This window comes from Eschrichtius robustus, chromosome 6 (genome assembly GCF_028021215.1).
Source record: "Eschrichtius robustus isolate mEscRob2 chromosome 6, mEscRob2.pri, whole genome shotgun sequence".
Lineage (NCBI taxonomy): Eukaryota > Metazoa > Chordata > Mammalia > Artiodactyla > Eschrichtiidae > Eschrichtius > Eschrichtius robustus.
The window spans coordinates 23,518,857-23,541,937 of NC_090829.1; the positions used below are offsets into that span (position 1 = coordinate 23,518,857).

The following is a 23,081-nucleotide window of genomic DNA, read 5'->3' on the forward strand; positions in this document are numbered from 1 at the left end:
GAACCTATTCACTTTTATTTTAGACTGAATTCTAACACATCTGGCCAAGTAGTTTCTCAGTGCACAGCAAATCAGAGAAAGCAACTAGAAATTGGAGAAACAGAAAACTATTGTATTGAAAGCAGACGACCTAACAGAAGAGATGAAAACACAATTGAAAAAAGTAATTCCAAAATCTCAGAATCAAAAGTAAATTTTTAAAAAGCATTGAAGACAAGGTTTTATCTAAAACAGTAACCATCTTACAGAATTCAACAGCCTCTGAGATTACGTGTCTTGTTTTAACATAGTGTGACATTAATACGATATTCAGTAGAGTGGCTTGTGTGGAACACTGAACTTAAGTTCAAATAACGACCCTAAAGTGATAGTTTTCAATCCTGGAGTTTCTGACTTAGTAGGCAATTACAGTTTATTCAACAGACCACAGGTGATTCTGATGCACACCAAGAACTGAGAACCACTGTCCTAATAGTCTAAGAAAGGTTATATTGCACTGGATGTCTTATTTAAGAAAAAAGGGAGATGTAATGTACAACACGATAGATTAACGCTGATGTATGTTATATATGAAAGTTATTAAGAGTAAATCCTAAGAGTTCTCATCACAGGAAAAAAATTTTATTTTTTATTTCTTTAATTTTATACCTATATGAGATGGGAGATGTTCACTAAACTTACTGTGATAGTCGCTTCATGATGTATGTAAATCAAGTCATTATGCTGTACACCTTAAACTTACACAGTGCTGTGTGTCAATTATATCTCAATAAGACTGGAAGGAAAAAAAAGGAGTGAGAATTTACTATGATCTTTAAATGTGTTCAATGAAACTTGTTTTTAAAAAAGTCTGTGTATTTGGGGGTAATCGGGAGTATTCACTTTGGCAAAACACTTCAACTCCCAAAAGGAGGGAGGGGGCTAAATGGCAAACTGCCAACAGACAGTCTACTCACAGAATAGCATCTTTTGAAACCACACAAATACAATAAATTTATGTAATGATGAGTGAAGCAGAATACTCAATGTGGAATGAAATAACGGTAGAAACTCAACGAAGTTAAAGTGATATGAAGAAAAACATCTCATTAGAATCTGGGTACCAAACCCGTCTCTATGCAGTAGCATCTCCTAAACAAAACAGTTAAACTTATACTCACCTTTCTGAAAAATCAGAGTCTATAAGTTCTCTGGCCCGTTTTCTATCACTGAAAAGAAAGAAAGACACCATAAAAAGAACATGCATAAAGAACTTTATTTCATGAATAATTTATTGTAACTTGTCTAATTCCACATTGAAAACATCCAAACACAAAAGTAACAAATATAAAAGATACGTACATGAAATAAAAACTTAAATTTTATCACCAACATGATAGCCATAGTTTGAAATGAACTCAATGAATCTTTAGGGAGGAAAATACTGCAGATTCATAGAGGAGAAGGCATAGAAAAGTTTTATTTGCTCTGGGAGAAATGACTATAAAAACATTAGATAATCATACTACCCCCAGCATAAAGCACAGCTGGTGTTGAAAATAGCCAAACTCTGGTCATCTCCAAAGTAGGCCAACACTACTGGCACAGGCTTGGCTTTCATTAAATTATCTCTCAAGGCTATGAAAAAATCCACGGTAACCTAGATCTACATGAGAATGTTGTTAACGACTGAATAAAGGCAAAGGAATTACAGGTGACTCTGTCACTTCATCTTATTTGATAATGGAAAAGACATTATGTATACACATGAAACTCTTCTGTCTTCTGTGTAAGTGTGCTTAAAGCACTTTGCCAGGATTGTTATTTCATTCATTTCTTTAATATCCTTGAAGCAAGGAGATTCTTACTCAACCAAGATTTACTGTGTTTGCTAGAACTCACAACTGTAAGTCAATGATAGAACCAGCAGTGTGGCATGCCACCTTGGAAAAAACTTCTAAAGTGACAAACTAAAATTTTGAGTCATTTCTTTTACTACTTCTTTTCTTTTATGGAAGGATGAGATGCTAAAATGATAAGGAGTGGAGAAAGCTTGAATAAAGGTATTTTACAGGTAAAGAAACGTAGAGATTTGATACTAAAAGTGGCAAATGAGTAACAAAGAAGGGATACTGATTTAATTGGCCAGTGTTTAAAGGAATGAAGATAAAACTCAATGAAAGTTTTAATATATTTGGGCTCTTTTTCCTAGTTCCTTTTCTGCTTTTAAAGGAAATAAACATGCTGGTTTTAAGGGGAAGTTCAGAGTACACACACACGTATATATAAAACTCCTTTCTTATGTTTGTTAAAACAATATAAAATGCACTTTTTACATCTCCAAAGTGGCTGAATGTCATAATCATAAAAAGCAGTCTTCTTTCAGAGTTGAAGAAAGAAGATTCAGTTACAAGTTATTGTTCTATTTTTCTGTTTAAAAATGGTTGCTCCAGGGATTTCCCTGGTGGTCCAGTGGTTAGGTCTCCGCGCTTCCACTGCAGGGGGCACAGGTTCAATCCCTGGTTGGGGAAGTAAGATCCTGCATGCTGTGTGGGGCAGCCAAATAAATAAATTAATTAATTAATAAAATAAAATAAAAATGCTTGCTCCAGAGCTCATTTATATCTAGGATATAAAGTGAAATAAAATAGGTGATTTTAAAGGAAACATATTAGTTTTTAAGAACATGAAACACGAACAGAAGACAAGATAGTGAGAAAAAAAGATCAGAACTTAAAAAAAAAAGAAGTTTTTAAAAATGGTAGTTTGCAGTACCACTACTTACCCAGGGACCCAGCCAGTAGCTTCTGCTATGTGTGTCTGAGTCACCATTGCTGGTGCAGGGGTGTATGGACTCCCAATCAGAACACTTCCTGAACTGGTTAGTCTCTGTGGTGTGCTTATAATCTGTAAAGTCAGTACAAAGAAAAAAATATTCTTAGTTATTAAGGAAAACCTACAGGCAGAAAATAATGCTGAATGCTAACCTACACACAAGGAGTAAACCTTACTGTCTAAAATGTACTTAATATCAATCATCTAAATATAAGCAATACCTCTGATACACTTATATCCTAAGATCTTACAGCACAAGTATCCTGAATACTGATATGAAGTCACAATGTAGATTTCAGCAAGTGAACAGCAATTGGGAGGGATTAAGTTGGCAACTGACAACATTTTAAAAATCAGAAAAATGAAAAGCTTTCTTTGAAATTATGGAAACTAATTTCAGTTGAACTCTATTTACTAGAACTGGGGTAACAGCAAATTAATTCTTCACAGTCCAGAACATATACAAAGACATTATACAATTTGGATTCTTATACAGATACAATTTTACCTGTTTTTTGCAAGAGCATTTCCTCATGTCATTAAATATTCTTCAAAGACATTTTAAAGACCATAAAACACTCTGTCATGTGGATTAATTATCCCCTATTATTATTTTTATGAATATTCAAATATTGAATATTATAAATAATGCTGTGATAAACATTTTTGTAAAATGATATTGGCTTTAATTTCTATTTCCTACGGATAGACTCCAGAAAGGGAATTAATGGAACTAAGGATGTGGACTTTTTTTTTTTTTTTAATTTATTTATTTTGGGGACTTCCCTGGTGGCACAGTGGTTAAGAATCTGCCTGCCAATGCAGGGGACATGGGTCCGAGCCCTAGTCCAGGAAGATCCCACATACCACGGAGCAACTAAGCCCGTGTGCCACAGCTACTGAGCCTGCGCTCTAGAGCCCATGCTCTGCAACAAGAGAAGCCACCGCAGTGAGAAGCCCGCGCACCAAAACGAAGAGTAGCCCCCGCTCGCCGCAACTAGAGAAAGCCCGTGCGTAGCAATGAAGACCCACCACAGCCAAAAATAAATGTTTATTTTATTGTTTTTATATATTTTTTGTTTTCTATTTTATTGATTTTCACTTTTTATTATTTGTTTATTTTGGGTTTAATTTGCTCTTTTCTTTAAAATTGATTAATTAATTTATTTTTGGCTGCGTTGGGTCTTCGTTGCTGCGCGTGGGCTTTCTCTAGTCGCGGCGAGCGGGGGCTACTCTTCCTTGCTGTGCGCAGGCTTCTCATTGCGGTGGCTTCTCTTGTTGCGGAGCATGGGCTCTAGGTGCACGGGCTTCAGTAGCTGTGGTGCGCGGCCTCTAGAGCACAGGCTCAGAAGGTGTGGCGCACGGGCTTAGCTGCTCCGTGGCATGTGGGATCATCCCGGACCAGGGATCGAACCTGTGTCCCCTGCATCGGCAGGTGGATTCTTAACCACTGCACCACCAGGGAAGTACACGGATATGGACTTGTAAAAAGCATTTCTTGATCTGTGCTGCCAAATTGCTTTCCAGGTCTTACAGTTTTCATTGGTGAAAATAATTTGGCACCCTAGTAGTATCTTTAAGTATTTTCATAAGTAAATAAATAAATAGAATAAAGGCATGCTCCAGGGAATGGGGATATTAATGGGGCTAGGGAGATGTTCCTACATACAAATGCTTAGGAAATGATTTTAATATGTTGAGTCTATAGTTCAAAAAAAACAAAACACAACAAATACTGATAGACGTCTGGGGAATTCTGATTCTCATAATACGCCAAGGATTATTAAAGAGGGCATTCAGAAGTCCGCCTCATGAGAAAATATGAACACTAGACAAGGTGTTTGTACCTCCTAGCCCTGCACATATTCCACACCACCTCCTCACTTCCATTTCAATGCAAGATCTTTAAAGGTAGAGAGTGTCTGCAGGGCCTACCATAGTGCTAGGGGACTCTCATAGGAAAGAATCAATAAATATTTATTGAACTGAGACAGAAGACCCAGCTTTTAAAATGATGGAAAATAGTAGCTTCTTTGTTCATTGATATGCTAGAAAGGATTATATAAAATCCTGTAAGAAAAGGGCATAGTTCTCACCAATCACTGCACCACACACTCAGATGTTCTCTATCTTGCTGACCCTGAGTGTGAGAGCTTGAGAGGGAAATTTTGAGCGTTTGATCAGTCTCTGGTCTACTCTATTCCTAGAACAGGAGTCTCCAGAAAGCAACTCTAAGCATTCTGACTTACCCGTGAAACAGACTGCATTACTTGTGCAGCATTATTACTGAGGAGTTTTTTATTTATCTGTTATTAGGACCCTACAGGCTTGGTTTTACCTGATTTAAAGGGCTTTGCAGAAAAAAAAAAAGAAAGAAGACGAAGAAAGGAGGAAGGGAAATAGGACATAGAGAAAAGCTGGTTGTCTTTATTGAGAATGACTTTGGAAATAAATTGTTATGTTCTACTTTTATTTTTCTTCCTTAATGTCAGATTGTCAGCTGCTATTCTTTCCTGATCCGAGAGTGATTAGCAATACTCTCTGTTCCTTTCTCTTAGCACAGGGCCTGGTACATAGAAGTCCTTAACAAACATTTCATGAACGAATGAACTGGAGGGATGCTAGACTTGAATTGGAACCACAAGTCAGAAGTCCCTATGAGACGTGATGAGTTCTTAAACAGGACAGTGACAGTGACTGAGCCTTAAGAAACAAAACCAAAGGAGTCAATGAACACAGGAAAATTAGTTCTTATAGGTGATAAGTCACATATGCTTTTATAAAACTGAACCTTAATTTTGAAATCCCAAATTAAAATAGTATTCAGTTGATCTGATAAGGAAAATGAACATTTATTTTAAAATTAAGTCTTCCCCACCTCCCCACAAAAAACCCAGACATCCTTAATTTAAATGTAATCATGTGGTTTCTTTGTCAATAGATTACAGTTAGCCATAAATCAAATAGCAACTGAACCTCATTCTGAAGATTTTTCTACCTTCAATCAAGATACCTTATGTACTACTGCCATCTACAGTAAGAAAAGCCAAGAGAGCATCTATACTTTGAAAAGAAAGAATCTATATAACTATAAAGTGTTATACTAAAGGATTTCATTATTTGACAAAATTTTCATTTTCACTGTAAGAAACAAGCAATTTTTAACCATGTTAAAATAATCATGAGATTATCTTATATAAAAAACCAGACACCTTTTTTTTTTCTTTTTAAACTTTTCATTTTATATTGGAGTATAGCCGATTAACAACGCTGTGATAGTTTCAGGCGCACAGCAAAGTGACTCAGCCATGCATATACATGTACCCATTCTCCCCCAAACTCCCCTCCCATAAAACCAGATACTTTAAGAAAAGAGCAAGTATCCCAAAGTAAAAGTTACTGCTAAACTAGTTTCTAGAAACACAGAAAACAACTTTTTCTTGAGGCCTTTTGAAATTTCTATCTACCATGAAGATTTGGCTTCCAAAGGGACATGTAAAATTTAAAGGGCAAGTAGGGAAAGACAACTGTAAGAAGGAAACAGGTGAGGTTTTATTTAAGAATTTTCTAACAAAAAATTTTTTTAAATCATGGATGAGAGATTGAATGTGAGTGGACAACGTTCAGAAGAGACAAGCAAGAGGAGAGAGAAGTGGCTCTCGCTGGGGTTCCACGATATATTAGGAAATCAAAAAGAAAACTCTGATTCCTGCCTAGGGACTAAGAACTACAAAAAGCACCTCAGAATTCGGGAGACAAATGAAGGTCTTGGGCTGGCCTGTTTCAAAGGAGAGCCCCAAATCTCCTCTCTGTCTGACCTTTGCTTTGCTGATTCTGAGGTTTGCAGTAATTGGGTATGTCATATAGAGGACTACTTATCACTGTTAGAACTGAAGTGTGTAAAGGCTTACATGTACATTAGTTTAAATTGACAATGGGAAGAAAAATTATGTTTCTAAAAGAGGAATTCAAATTTGAGCCATAGCAGTATCACTGAAATACCAAGAGGAAACAGTCTTTCAAAATAGAGGAGTACTGTAAGAGCCAAAGTCATGAAAGTTCACATCTGTTTGTTAAATGTTGATGTTTATATAATCACATTTCAAAATACCAACGTTCAAGTCAGGTGTATAATCTCATTTGCACCTACTGCAGTGGCTGGTGAGGGGCAAATGCTTAGCAAACGTTTGAAAATATACCCTGAACTACCTTGAAATGCAGATATTCACCTGAGCTTAAGTTTCTACTAGGCTTGGAGCTAGATTACATTCTTCACATAGTTACAGTATTGTGCAACATCTTTAGCTTGGATTCTGCAGATGATTAACAGTCCTCAAGGGATCAAGAAAAATGTTGTGTCTAGAATGGCTTAAGATCTCAAAGACTTTCTGAAGCCATTCAGCATGTTAAAAGAGATTTTTGTCTAAATAACTGTGCATTTAACACAGTCCACAGTACCATACATTACAAACAAAATTTATACTTATTGCTTTATAGATAAGAAGATGCAAACACTGACAATGAAGAGTTATTGTTCAAATGTTTACATACTTTTGCTAATGGTGGGTGAGGCCATTTAAATTAGGTATAGTTTTTAGATTAGCTGCATGCAACTGTTTATAAATAAGGCTTTCTTAAAAGTGCTATATACTTTAAGCTCTAGCATAATTAATGGAATACCTTCAGAGAAACAGTTAAATACTTTCCATTTTAATTCATTATTTCTACTGCTAAAGATTAAAATGAACTGGTGAGTTGTTTCTTCCTAAATGTCCTTTCATCAAAGAGTTTCAAATTAGTAGCTCCAAATATAGATTAACTGTTGGGTCATACTCAATTTATATGATATTCAATTTATATGAGATTACACGGTTTAGTGCAGTAAAGTCTATTTTACGAGAAAAAGAAAAAGGAGAACATAAAACATAACAGATTTCAAATCAATTTAATCGAACAACTGAAAACAAGAGAAGCCTCATATAGGGAGCAAAAACCTTAATATTAACACATTCAGAATCCACAGATTCAAATACGTGAAAATTAAACATTGAAGAGTACAATGCCTTTCTTTTTCTTAAGACTAATCAGTTACATTCAGGTAAAAACAAAACTTTAAAAAATAAGTGACTGAGATAAGAAATTAACTGGAATATCTGACCAAGCATCTTTGGTACAACTATCCTTTAAATAAGTCTTGCCTAAGCAAAGTTTCAAGTCCTAAGATATGATGATTTTCTTACCATTTGGGGTCCAACATTCACATTTATTGGTCCTAAGGTTTTTGGCAAAATCTTTGTTGGTGAGTTGGTGCTGGAAACTGGAAATGCAACAAATGAAATGTTACCTGAAATTATATCAAAACACTAGGTTAATGTTCTGCAATATCAAGACCACCTTCTACCTATCTATACATCCACGGTCCTAACCAGCTGTGCTTAAGTAATTTATAATTATCTTAATAAGGAAGTTAAGACCAAAAAGCCATACTGAAAAGCCAACCAATTATTGCTTTGCTGTAGTGAGGACAATTAGTTCTGCTGAACAGCACACCTGTAAAATAAATAGTTCAGTCTATCTGACAACTACTGGACATTAAGTTGGTTTTTTAGAGGAAAAAACATTTTGAGAGTTCATAATGCACATCATAGTTTATATCAGAGTTGAGAATTCCAGTTAAGATCTTTATTAGAAATCATAGAACAAAAATAAATGCATGAAGTATAACATGAAATAAAATAAATATCTATTAGAATTTCTTTACAGTATAACATTTTATACTAAAAGTTAACATGTTTTCAAAATGTTGAGTTGGCAGTGTTTTGAGACTTTATCACAGTGGAGAAATAAATGATGCCACCTAGTTACTGATGGTGGAAACCATGAGATCTGTATCGTGTTTTCAAGTGATTTCAACAATTTAAATTTCAAATTAAGGTAGCAAAATGGCTTCCCCCCAAATGAAAAGCCAACCAATAATTTTCTGAACTACCATGTCAACTACTTAACTTCTCTGGACAAACTTCAGTTTACCAATGTTTCTCTTAGAAGATAAGAGTGTAATCCAATATAAGAAAGGAGATCACACAGGAAGTGCGTGAAAGAGGGTCAATATTGAAACTCTGGGGAAAAAACAACATTTAAGGGCAGGACCAGAAAGGCACCTCCTTCTCACTCTCCGTCCCGCTTCCTGAGCTCCTCCAAAGCTTGCACAGCTCCTGAATGCCCTTCTCTTATCTCCTAACTCTGAGTAGGTCTCCTGCAGTAAGGAACTCAGGCCACCAGGCCCTTCTTCCTCAACCTGGGAACTTACCGGCACCCTCACATATTTTTACTTATTTCTCTCTGAGTGGAAGATGCTCATATGAATTACTTCTTTCATGTCTGCTCTGCACTTCCTGTCTTCTCAGGGAAGTCACACATCAATTATTTACTCTGTCTTCTGAGTTTTCAACTATACCACTGGTTCCTTCCCTCAGTTTCTCTCTCTGCCCATCTGCCTTGTACTATTTCCCCTCAAATTCTACATTTCAAAATCAAATTCTTTATCTTTCTCATGCCCACTCAGCAAGGCCCAGTACCCAAATCTGCTTCTCCTTCTTGGTACAGATCATCATGCACCCAGTGACCCGAACCAGAAACCATCAACCCCTCCTTATTCAACCGACTACCACATCCTACTTGTTACCTTCTTACCCTGGTTCCTTTATATTGCCGGTGCTTGTTTAATTTGGAACTTTATCAAATCTGGTTTGAAAACAGTTACTCTCTAATCCAGAGGTTCACAACCCTGGCTGTGCAATGGAATTATCTAGGAAGCAATAAAAAATGCCAGTGCCTGGGTCTTACCCCCAGAGCTTCTGATATAATTGAACTGGAGTCAACCTGGGCATCAGACTGTTAAAGTTCTCCAGATAGTTCCAAGGTGCAGCCAGAGCTGAGCCCCACTTCCCCGACTGGATATCCTACCTCAAACAGCTTTCCTACCCCTCCCCACGTCTGTGACAAACCAGTCTTTCCACGGATGAAACTGTTCTGGACACTCCCCTATTTAAGGCCTTCAGAGATTCCACGACACTTCCTAAATGCCTCTCAGACTCCTCACATGACACAGAAGCTCCCGTCTGGAGATCTCACCCCGCCTCCCTTCCCAGTTTCATCTTCAGCTACTCTGTCCACATGTACCCTAGGCTCCGATCAGATTAAATACTTTGCAGTTCCAGAAAGGCCCCAGATCAACCACTCCAGCTTTGATGCACACTCTTCCTTCTGCTGGGAAGTCTCTCTCTACTGGGACGAGGCCTACCTTCCAGCACTTCAAAATGGTACTCCTTACCATTTTCTGAGAAATCACCATGTGCCAGAGTCTGCTCTAGAGGCTTCCCATATATACATCATCTCATTAATGCTTAGGAGAACAGAGAGACATATATTATTGACGACTCCATTCTACACATGAAATTAACACAGAGTGAGGTTAAACAGTCGGTACAAGGTCCCACAGGCAGTAAAGGGCCATAGCTCCACCTCCAAAGCTACTGCTCTCTGTGTCACCTCCCCCTTGTTACGCGTCTCCAGCCTCTAGGGTCTAGGTCTTGGATGCCCTTCTTCTGGCTTTTCATAAAACCTATTATTATTTACTTGTAATTCTACTATAAGTAGGCTATGTTGTCAGCTTTGTATCCTAGCACCTGGTTTAGTCCCTGGCACCAAAGAGGTACAGGAAACAATAAAAACTGTTTGATTTGCACAGATTGGAGCTATTACCTTTCCTAATCTGGATGCCATACTTCCTGTAATGTAGCCTAAATTGTATCTTTTGTTACTTTTTAACAGGTGAAATAAATTTAAACACCAGGTCCTTTGTTTATTTTTTTTAAACATGACTGACCAACTGGTATTAGCAAATAGTTTCCTTACTCTGTAACTGTGCAACTTATCTTTTATACAACACGCGTACACGTTATCAAATACGGTTTGATATTTGATATTATAACCCAAATACGGTTATTCACCTGTTTAAGAATTCACTTAACTGGAGAATACTAACTTATAATTCCAGAGGGAGGAACAGCTCTGTAATTGATAGACATGTGCCATAAACTCAGTCCCAGACAGGAGGGGAAACACCACGGATCCATGTGAGGAAGAACCCAGCCATGATAAAGTCTGGCTCTCAGATGTTTTTTTAAAATGACCTTAAGGCTGCTGAATGTTTAAGATGAGATCATCTGTGATACACCATATTAGAAACAAAAGCCAAAAACTTACAAAAAGCAGTGAAGCAAGAAACATACAAAAAAAAAAAAAAAAAAAAAAAAGGTAATTAAGGTTAGGGAATGACCCTAAATTGAAACTTAACAGTAAAGACAAATTAAGAATATAAAACTTAGGTCAAAAACAAAAAGAAAGGGGACTTCCCTGGTTGGAACAAGGGTTAAGAATCTGCCTGCCAATGCAGGGGACACGGGTTCGAGCCCTGGTCTGGGGAGATCCCAAATGCCACAGAGCAACTAAGCCCGTGTGCCACAGCTACTGAGACTGCGCTCTAGAGCCCGCGAGCCACAACTACTGAGCCCATGTGCCACAATTACTGAAGCCCACGCTTCACAACAAGAGAAGCCACCGCAATGAGAAGCCCACACACCGCAACGAAGAGTAGCCCCCGCTCGCCACAACTAGAGAAAGCCCGCGCACAGCAACGAAGACCCAACACAGCCATAAATAAATTAAAAAATAATAATAAAATAAAATTAAAAAAAGAAAGGGCTCCCCTGGTGGTGCAGTGGTTAAGAATCCGCCTGCCAATGCAGGGGACACGGGTTCGAGCCCTGGTCCAGGAAGATCCCACATGCCACGGAGCAACTCAGCCCGTGAGCCACAACTACTGAAGCTTGTGTGCTCTAGAGCCTGCGTGCTGCAACTGCTGAGGCCGAGTACTTCCCGTGCTCTGCAACAAGAGAAGCCACCACAATGAGAAGCCCGCGCACCGCAATGAAGAGTAGCCCCCGCTCACCACAACTAGAGAAAGCCTGCGTGCAGCAACGAAGACCCAACGCAGCCAAAAATAAAGAAATAAAGAAATTTAAATCTTAAAAAAAAAATAGAAAAACCTCGTTAAAGCCAGATCTGTCATGGCAGTTAATATCAAAGAATTTAGATGGAACTTAATAAACCTAACAAATTGATTCTAAAGTGTTTCTGGAAGAGTAAAGACAGAGAACAGCCAAGAAAATTTTGAAAACAGGAATAATGGGGAAGAGAGGAACTGTAGCCTCCCAGACTTCAGAATTATTACATAGCTAAAGGGACTGAAATCATGCGACACTGGCTAAGATGCAGACAAAGAAATTGACAAAACAGAAGTTAAAGTCCAAAATTTACTTCATTTATACATGAAAATTTTATACATGGTAAAATAGCTTTTCAAATGAATGGAGAAAGGGTAGATTACTTAAGAAATGTTGTTGAGACAAGAAATTGTCCATTTGGATAAAAGAAATCTTAGATTTCTCATCTCGCACAAAAATAAATCCCAGAAAGACCAAATGTTTAAATATAAAAATTAAACATTCCAAGCATGTTACAGAATTCAGAAATCTTAAGTGAAAACAGACTGACAGATTTGACTACCTAAAAATAAATATTTTCTAAATAGCAAAAGACCCAATACACTTAAGACAAATCTCAGACTTGGTAAACAAATTTGCACAGGAATAGATGCTTAATTTTAAAAATAAAAAATTCACACACACAAAAAGAAACTTTTTAATGTACCAGATTGATAAAGATTAAGAAGTCTGATAATGTCCTGAGTTAGTAAAGATGTGGCAAAATGGGTGCATTTAAAATATATTTAGGGAATTCCCTGGCGGTCCAGTGGTTAGGACTCCCTGCTTCCACTGCAGGGGGGGCACAGGTTCGATCCCTGGTCGGGGAACTAAGATCCCGCATGCCGTGCAGTGCAGCCAAACATTTTAAAAATAAAAGATAAAAAATATTTACTTGGCACCTACTGTATGCCAAGTACTAATGCTAAGCGCTACGGATACTCAGGGCAAGTGAGCTGTCCACTGCAGTCAAGGGGCTAACACTATTGGAGAGCCTTTCTGGATGGCAGTCCGACAGTGTAATTAGAGAGGAGTTTGAGGATTGTGTGTTAGAGCACAAATTTTTAAGTAATGCTTTATAAACAATTATACACATTTTAAAGGCTCTTTCTACCTCAACAAATAATCTTTCAACTGCCCTCTGCTGCCTAAGTGGCAAGGTGATCCCTGGCCTCTGCAACAACGTCTCAGTTAATAATGGGTATACCCTCTGACTAGCAATTCCTCTGCGGGATGTGTATCCTAATAATCTAAGCAGATAAGAACAGTTACACATGTCCTACGATTGCAGCACTGTGGATAAAAGCAAAACCCTGGAAACAATTTAAATGTTTAAACATCTTTGGTACATGCATATGATGGGATATTATAAAGTCCCTAAAAAAATTACAAGTATGTATTGCCATGGAAGAATGTTCCCATTGTAAGAGAGGATGATTAAATGGTATGATTGCATTTACCTTAAAAACTACATATACACATAAGTACATACGCATAAAGAGTCTGGCAAGATAACAATAATAGAGGTTAGCTCTGGGTGAGTAGTATGGAGAAGTGTTTTACTTTGTTTTATACTTTATTATTAATAAAGTTTTATGAACATGCATGCACCTGTCTTATAATGTGAAAAGCTATTGCCATTCTGAAGGAAAAAAAAGACAGTGACAGAGAATCAGCCACAGCTGCTGAAACAAGGTGAAGATCTATAAATGAAGTATCTGTGTTTTAGAATTAGTAAAAATGAAATCTGTTTTAGAAGCAGTTAAAGGGGCTCTACTGGGATTTCAGTAATTGTAATATCCAGAAATAATAGCCACATATTTAGACATAGTTTGCTTTCATCAAATCAACTAGGTTTAGCAGCAGAAATATAATTTTTTGGACTCAAAAGGACATTTAAATAGGTTATAAACATCCAGTCTCCTGAAATTTCAGCCACATTAGGAGTAAACCAAACCAAGTCTAAACAATTTTTCTTAAGTACCTGGCCTTAATTCATAGCTCCGTGGTAACAGGGTCCTGACACTGTCCAAAAGCCAATGCCTGGCACTTGATGTATTTATTAAAAACAAAACTTTAAAGACCTGCCTGGATTTTGGTGCTGGCAGTTCCCTGAATTAACTAAAATGAGATCGATCACCTAGGAAAGGGGCTAAGAAAAGCTAACACTTATGCCAAACCCTGCACAGGCACAAAATTTCGGCTCAAATTTTATTTCGATTTCTTGAGTAACTGGAATCCTTCTGTTTTCCATTAGAATTCTCCAGACACCAAAGATTTCTTTCACTCATAATCCTTTGGGGGGTTTCAGTTATAGTTAATCACCTTCAATATGTCCAATTAAAATGAAAAATTCAGTCAAATAATTGTGGTTTGTCTACATGAAGCCAATATAAATTATTTTTCACAGTACTGACCTTCTGGGGGAAAAATTATTTTTGGCCTGAATAAGCTTTGGGGAAAATCTTCACCCAAGCCTATATCACATTCTCCCAGAAGAACCTAATTAGTAACTTATTATAGGAAAGAATATGCTTATTTTATGGGTTTATAAATACCTCAAATCAGAAGTAGTGTATACCCCATATATACAGGGTCCAAACTTCACAGGACAAGCTAAACTTACAGCCCTAAATATAAGTTTAAAAATGACCTACATTGGGCTTCCCTGGTGGCGCAGTGGTTAGGAATCCGCCTGCCAATGCAGGGGACACGGGTTCGAGCCCTGATCTGGGAAGATCCTACATGCTGCAGAGCAGCAAGCCCGTGCGCCACAACTACTGAGCCTGCGCTCTAGAGCCCGCGAGCCACAACTACTGAGTCCGCGTGCCGCAACTACTGAGGCCCACGTGCCTCGAGCCCGTGCTACGCAGCAAGAGAAGCCACTGCAATGAGAAGCCTGCGCACCACAACAAAGAGTAGCCCCCGCTCACTGCAACTAGAGAAAGCCCGCGCGCAGCAACGAAGACCCAATGCAGCCAAAAATAAATAAATAAAATAAATTTATTTTTTTACAAAATGACCTACATTGTGGTAGTGTATGTATGTGTTTGTCAAACTCGGAGAACTCCAGGCTAAAAAGGGTTAATTCTACTATATACATGTAAATTATACCTTAATTTAAAAAATGGGAAAAACTGACCTAGGCAATTTCATTATCTATTAGTAAGAAGCTAATTACAGATTATACAATCCTCTTGCCTTTCCTCTTCTGTTACCTTCTGCTATCTACTTTTAAAATTTATTTTATAAACAGGTAGTTCATGGATTTGTCTAAATTACATCCCTCCAGCTACCTTCTCTTTTGAAAACTTCCTGCATCATCACAATCTTTCCCCTTCTGCTGGATCATTTTTACCAGCACATAAACATGTATTTTTTCTTTCATCTTAAAAACAAAACACAAAAACAACTTTTATTAACCATACACAGCTCTCCAGCTACCAACTCATTTCTGTTGCCCTCTACAGCAAAACTCACAAAATCTGTCAACATCTGCTGTGTCCACTTCTCCACTCTGTTTTCTTTAACCCACTCCCATTCCCGCCCCTCAACTTCACTGAAACAGCTCTTGCCAAGATCACCTCCACGTTGCTAAATCCAATGGTCAATTCTCAGTTTTCAACTTAACCTTAACCTACCAGCCGTATCTGATACTTTTTAAAAACACACCTTCTTTTCAAACACTCTCCACTTGGCATCCAAACCTCCGTTCTCTCTTGGTTCTCCTCCAAACCCACTGGTTTCTCCTTCTCAGTCTTGGTGGCTGGACCCTCCTCTCTAAAAACATTCGGGAGTCCCTTACATCGGTCCTCCGACTATTCTCTGTCATCTCTTCCTCACTAGGTGGTCTGACAGCTCCCGTGTATATTTCTCCAGATTAAATCTCTCTCCCAAACTTCAGATTCATGTATCCAACTGTCATTTCAAATATCTCCATTTTGATGTTTAACAGGCATCTCAAACTTAACATGCTCAAAATATAATTCCTGACTGCTCCCCATCCCACCCAGAAACCTCCTCCTCCCATCTCTCTCTTCATCTCATTAAATGTCAACTCCATTCTTCAACTGTTTAGACCAAAAGAGATCACTGTTGACCTTCTCTTATAGCCTACATACAATCCATTAATAAACCCTATTGGTCCTATCTTTAAAAGTGTAACCTGAATAGAAAACAAACTAGTGGTTACCAGTGGGGAGGAAGGGGAGGGACAATGTAGGGGTGGGGGAGTGCGAGGCACAAATTATTGGGTGTAAGATAGGCTCAAGGATGTACTGTATAACACAGGGAACATAGCTAATGTTTTGTAGTATCCGTTCATGGAAAATAACCTTTAAAAATTGTATATACTAAAAAAAAGGCAGATGGACAATGTAAAAAAAAAAAAAAAACAACCCCAAACAATCTATGTAGCAAGAGATGGCTGTGTCAGAACACTGCTGGTTTACATTTATGATGGTGGTCCTTCTTTTAAATTTTTACTTAGCGTTCTTTGCTATACGTCTGTATCCATACCCACAATAAAAATGATTTAATGTTGGGCTTCCCTGGTGGTGCAGTGGTTGAGAATCCGCCTGCCAATGCAGGGGACACTGGTTCGAGCCCTGGTCTGGGAAGATCCCACATGCCGCGGAGCAACTGGGCCCGTGAGCCACAACTACTGAGCCTGCGCGTCTGGAGCCTGTGCTCCGCAACAAGAGAGGCCGCGACAGTGAGAGGCCCGTGCACCACGATGAAGAGTGGCCCCCGCTTGCCACAACTAGAGAAAGCCCTTGCACAGAAACGAGGACCCAACACAGCCAAAAATAAATAAATAAATAAATAAATTTTTTTTAAAAGAAAATATGACTACTATCTTAAAAAAAAATGATTTAATGTTTACAAAAAATAAAATAAAATGTTATCTGGAATACAACCACTCCTCATCCACTCCACTGCTACCACTATGATCCAAGTCACCGTTTCTAGACTCAATTATTGCAATATCTTCCTGATTCACCCACCCGTCCTGCGTTAGGCCCACCTCACCCCACAGAACTGCCCCCAAGCTTCCCAATACAGTAGTCACTAGATCAGAGGCTATAAAGCACGACTTTCGTAGTCAGTACAACTGAGGACCTAACTTCTAAACGTATTTAATTTTAACGAATTTAAATTTAAAAACTGAAGCAGTATAAAATATTTTCCCATTAAAAACAGCATTATTGTTTCGGTAGTTCTACATTTCACCTCAATTGTTGAAAATTTAACATCTAAACAGAAATGTGCTCTAAGTGTAAAATACAGATTTTCAAGGCTAAGTAATCAAAACCTAACTCTCTAAAAATTTGATTGATTACATGTTCAATGATAATGTTTCGGATATTGGATTAAATAAAATCTATCATTCAAATTAATTTTACGTTCTTTTTACCTTTTTAAATGTGGCTACTAGAAAATTTTAAATTATGTGACTTACATTATCCTACTGAACAGCACTGCTCTATCTACCATCACACAGCAGTCAGAGTGATCCTGCTTTGTGGAGTAATTCTCTTTGAAACTCTCCAGTGGCTTTTGCATCTCCGTCTGTGTGATGGTTTACAGAGCCCTGTGCCACCTGACCCCTCCTTTCTGACCTCATCAGCTGTCAACTCTCTCCCTTCAGTCCACTACATTCACCCAGGCCTCTTTGCTGTTCCTCAAACCATGACAAGCAAATTTCTACCTCGTGGCCTTTGTCCTTAAAAGTTTCCTCTGCCGGCAACTTTCTTCCCCCAGATTAACTACATGCCTTATTCCGCAGCTTCCTTGAAGATTCTGCTCAGTTGTCAGTGTATCAGAGATGCCTGATCACCCTACATCAGCACTTCTTCACTTACTGCGACTTTCCACCAGAGTACTTATCTGTATATGATGTTCTGCAAATTTATATTTACTTGCTTATAATCATACAAGCACCCACTCTCAGAATGTTAAGTTCTATAAGAACAGGGGATTCGTTATCTCATTCACTGCTGTATCTCCAGCACCTAGCACAGTGCCTGGGACATAGCAAGAGTTCAACAAATATTTGTGGGATGGATGAATGAATGAATGAATGCACAAATACACGAATGTCTGCATGGAAGCATGTGACACAAATTCGGGAGACAGGAGTATACAGTTAAACTAAGTCTCCTCTCATCCCCGACCACCACCTAACCGTTCCCTTCCCTAGTGACAGCTACTGGTGCCAGTTCATATACAACCTTTCAGAAATACTCCAGGCATATACAAACATATATGCATACATATGCTTTTTTCCTTACACATATGGTTTGCATGTTGCTTTTTTACCACTTAATAATACTATATCTATTTTAGATGTCTTTCCATACCTACGGACATACATATGTAATTTTGCTTCAACATTTACTTCGTTAGCTATGCAATACTTCTTTTTACGGCTCTAGCAGCTTATCTGAGTCCCTTAATAATGGAAAGCTTTTAGTGTTACAAACATTATTAACAGTAAAATCTTTTATTACTGCAAATAATACTGCAATGACTACACACACGTCTTTACACACATGGGTTGTACCAACTGGCTGTACCAATTCACCCTCTGTTCAGAAATGTATGAAATGTATTCATTTCCACATATCCTTACCAACTCAGTGTGTTATCAAACTTTATTGTTGTCAACCTTTAGGTTAAAAATAGTATCTCACATTGATTTTATTTCAGTTTTATTATTATGAATAAGACTGACGTGTTTCGTTTAAAAGTCATCTAAATTTTCCTTCCTGAGAATTATGACCAACTTTCTATTGGCTGTTGATGATTTTTTTTATTGGTTGACCCTCTTTAAATATTGAAGGAATAAGAGTATTCTTTGTTATACCTGCTGAAAATATTTTTCCCAATTTGACATTTGTCTTTGGCTTTTATATATGATTTTCTTTCCACATTTTAAAAGAATGTTGTCAATCTCATAGCTCTTTCCTTTTATGACTTCAGTGTCATTAAAAAGGTCTGTGAGTCTGTTTAAATATAAAAATAAAGGAGGTCGGAGTAACTGCAAAGTTTATTTATTTACCTTCGCTTCCCACCCTGAAGCTGCATGTTATACGTGGGTGTGCTATGTTTTACTCATCTTACAGGTTTGGTATTTCCAGTTGGATATGCTGTTCGTTGAATTTAATTATCATTCATTACATACTAAAGACTGTATTAAACATCCCCCATGTTTTCTTATAACACTTCGATGCCTTCCTTTTAAATTTTACATCCTTGACCATCTGGAATTTATTTGATGTGAGAAGTGAATGATCCAATTTATTTTTCCTAAATGGCTACTTTTAATGAGTAATCTACTCCCCCTCCCCCATGCTAACATGAAAGTCTACCTTATTGACTTTCTATTTGCTCCACTGATCTGCCTACTTATGTGACAGTATCATGTGCTTCACTTCATTCACAATTAACATTTCAAACAGAGAATAAGGAGACTCAGAAAAAGAAGTGTCAAGCATCTCTTTCCTTCCCACACTACCTTTTAATTATTTGTTAATAACTGTTTTAAAGGACTATCGATCAGTTTCAAATACAGTACTAATGAGGTCAAGTCACAGGTCGATTCTGGAATAGGCCCATTCATTTTGCAAAGAGCAAAGATTCCACAACCTTCAGACTCTATTTCTAATTTCAGCCGGCCATCTAGAAAGCAACGTATGTCACTGAAGAGAGAGTAAAGTAGGGGGAACAATATGATGGCTCTGGGGATATCTACCACCTTTATTTGAAAAATAACTCAGGCCCAATAGATCAACAGCATTATCTTCATAAATGAAACGCATATTAATTGCTCGTAATTAATTTGAAAAGACAACATATCCAACTGGAAACAGCAAATCTGTAAGATAGTAAAATACAGCACATCCATGTATAAGGTGCATGTCAGGAATGGGAACTGAAGGTAAATAAACCTTGCAGTCACTCTGACTTCATTCGTTTTTGTTTAAATATACTCAGATTTTTTTTTTTTTAGTTTTCATTCTATTTATAGGTTAGCTACTATAATGTGCATTACCTATATGCACCCTATAACACTGTTATGTTCTATTTTGTTGCATCTGTACTCAATCATGTTCACCAAAGTTGCCAAGATTAAACCCAAAGGCCACCACCCATTACTAAACTTTTTAACGTGGGTGACCATAATATCACTGCAAATGGGAAGGGAGAGAAATAGAAGGTAAAAGTTCATAATATCTCCAAAGTATAATGGTTAAAGTGACCTCTAGAACCTCCCTCTCTGTATGTGGTTCCAAAATGGAAATCAAGTATCCTTAATGCATAGATAAAGACAGAAGATCTGCAATGCACATTCCTACATATCATAGGCATGGAAGCCAAAGCCGGGATGTTTTTGCAGCTGTCAGAGCACAGGACTTCTGGGATTTCCCCGCAGTGGACCACCTCACCAGAATCTTTCCAAAGAACCACAGAAAGGACCCTTGAAATGACCATAACAAAAAACAGCTCTACAGCCCTCAGGGTATACTCCTAATGGGTCAATAAATCTTTTATGTCAGTCTTTCCTACATACTTTCCCTAGAGGATCAAGTCTTTTCTCTTGGCTTTGATAAGCATTTTTACTTGGAGGACACCTTTTAAAACAATTAGCTAGCTCCCTCTTTCTCTGGTATCCAGAACCATAAATGCCCCGGATTCTTCAACTTGAAAGGAGAAAAACATTTCTTTTTCCATCTTCCTACATGTCAGGATTTAAACAGGGCCTATTCATTTCTTAGATGAACTCCTTAATTCAAGCTCTAGTATCTGGAATATTACAACTGTTTTCATTTAGTTCGTCAAACCTCAAAGCTAAAAGATCTTAGAAATCATTTAGTCCATTCTCACTGGGTTTCTTTTGTAGGACCCTTCCCTTCCAATACTTTGTCGATGTCCATCCAAAAACATGCATCTCATCTAGAGGCTGGATCCTACTGCTTCTTCACTGGCTTCTTTATCTTTATTTAAAACATTTCCTTTTGTCCTTTTTCTATTTACCCTGCTCAGACAAGGACGTCTTTTAATTCTTAATTTTCTCATTTCTCTTCCACCTCCTTAATTAGAATTTCCCAGTTTTGGACACTCTATCTTCTGATTAATAATTGAATTAGTTTACCATATGGCCTCAAACAACTTGGTTCTTCCAAGCCTTCCCAGTAATTCTTACCAAATGTGCTTGGACATAGGATACAAAGGGGGTGAACAAAAGTGGGAGAGGGCAGTGTCCCTCTTATTCAAAATACATATTTCTGGGCTCCACTAAACACCTAAAGAAACCAGGTGGGAATGCATATTTTAAACAAGTGCCTCAGGTGATTATTAGGATCAAGCAAGACTGGGACAAACTGCTGCAAGTGTCCCTTTCCTCTCCGTTCAAATTAAGGAAGTAATGGAGTCTAAGTAGACTCTTTCTACCACACTTACCTCTATTTTCATTTTAAAAAGAGAAAGGGCCAAGTGACCCTTATATTATTATTATCATCATCATCATTTGTCTCTTGTTCTTAAATGTTGTATCTTTTCAATGTTTAGCCTATTTTCAACCACTACTTTTAGCACCATCACCACAGCCAACACACCTGCCAGATGGCACACAGACGCTGTCTGCACGCCTAGAAAAGAGTGTGAACAGAAAGCAGCACATTTTATCTGGTACCAAGAGCCACTGAATGGCTAGAGTAGATCAACGCAGCTGGGTGCAACCACAAGGGTCAGAACTGATGAGCATTAGAACACCCAAAGGCACTGAATTGGAGATCACTCTCAAGAAGAAGCCCACAACCCTCTGAGATGGTAACCTGCCCCAGACAGTGTTAACAAATAAATCATTTTAAGTTTACAGTCAAGAGAAGCTATTTTTCTAATATTTACAAAAGGTGGCAATGACTGCAGACAAATCCAGAGTTTAAAAGGTGTGTTCTTAAAATAAATTTAAAACTTTAGGACACAAATTCAAAAAGACCAAAGACCACCTGTGAATCAGAATTTCAAAGGCAGTTCTTTTCCTTAGCAAGTAAGAAAAGGGATCATTATATTCTATATGTCATGCTAAGTAGCTCATTCAAAATTGCATTGTTACAAACTTCTTATTTCAATAATATGTTCCACTGAGAGCTATTACTGAAGCTACATTTAAACCATACTGTCAAGAGTAGGAAATCTTAGACACCAGTATCAACAAACTCTTTTGTATTAAAATCTTGCCCATTAAAAGATTCTGCAAACTTTTATAAATAAGTTCTACTGGGTCTACTTGGCACACAGTAAGTGCTCAGTTAGAAGTCTCTTCATCTTTCTGTCAGAGAAATTGCCAAGAGAGCTGCCAAACTTTGCAAGAGAGAGCCAAATGCTGAAAACAAAGCCCCCTGCTGATGATCTCCAGCTTTAGAGTCAAGACCCAAAAGTTCACTTGAAAACTGGTTGCTTAAAACTTGGTAGAAAGGAAGAATGCTATTACACCATCGGTTCCTGGAGCCACTTGCAAAACAGAGTTAGCTCATAATACACTTTAAGGCACAACACTCATACCTGCTCCTAAACAACAGCGTAAAAGGTTTTCTTTTCAGAAAAATGTAGGTGTCCAGCAAATCTTCCCTCTGACTTCCACACCAGAAATGAGAGATTTCTAGGTCACCATCAATAGTTTCTAATTGCATAAAAATATGTAAGGCAGAGAGAATGTCTACATCAGTCACTCTCTGGGTATTCTGAATTGGAGAAAAATGAATAGGGAAGGCTCAGACTGCCTCAGACATCAGTTTTTGCTAAAGAGTTCACATATAAGGCAGGAACCACAGGCACTTCACTCTAGAAGTCTTCTTTCAGCCAGTATATTGTTCTTAAACCGAAGGGTTAACAGCCTCAATTACTTCTGCACTGTTGTTGCTGATGCTGTAACGTACTGTCATGCCTACATTTATGATCATTAAGTGACACTTTAATATAAATTTATTTATTTATTTTTACTTTTGGCTGCGTTGGGTCTTTGTTGCAGTACGTGGGCTTCTCACTGCGGTGGCTTCTCTTGTTGTGGAGCACGGGCTCTAGGCGCGTGGGCTTCAGTAGTTGTGGCACGTGCGCTCAGTAGTTGTGGCTCATGGGCTCTAGAGCGCAGGCTCA

The 23,081-nt window shown here is 37.9% G+C and overlaps 1 protein-coding gene across 10 annotated transcripts in view; it reads right to left on the bottom strand.

Moving 5' to 3' along the window:
- TFDP2 (transcription factor Dp-2) overlaps window positions 1–23,081 on the bottom strand; it is a 173,404-nt gene that overhangs the window by 41,439 nt on the left and 108,884 nt on the right. For 7 of the 10 annotated variants that reach the window (XM_068546024.1, XM_068546021.1, XM_068546022.1 and 4 more), the window contains 3 exons: window positions 8,055–8,158; window positions 2,765–2,886; window positions 1,161–1,208 (listed from right to left, as the gene is read on the bottom strand). In XM_068546024.1, the coding sequence (XP_068402125.1) occupies window positions 1,161–1,208; window positions 2,765–2,886; window positions 8,055–8,158 (274 nt within the window). The remainder of the gene's footprint in view (window positions 1–1,160; window positions 1,209–2,764; window positions 2,887–8,054; window positions 8,159–23,081) is intronic. The other 3 variants (XM_068546025.1, XM_068546029.1, XM_068546030.1) reach the window with 1 other exon arrangement.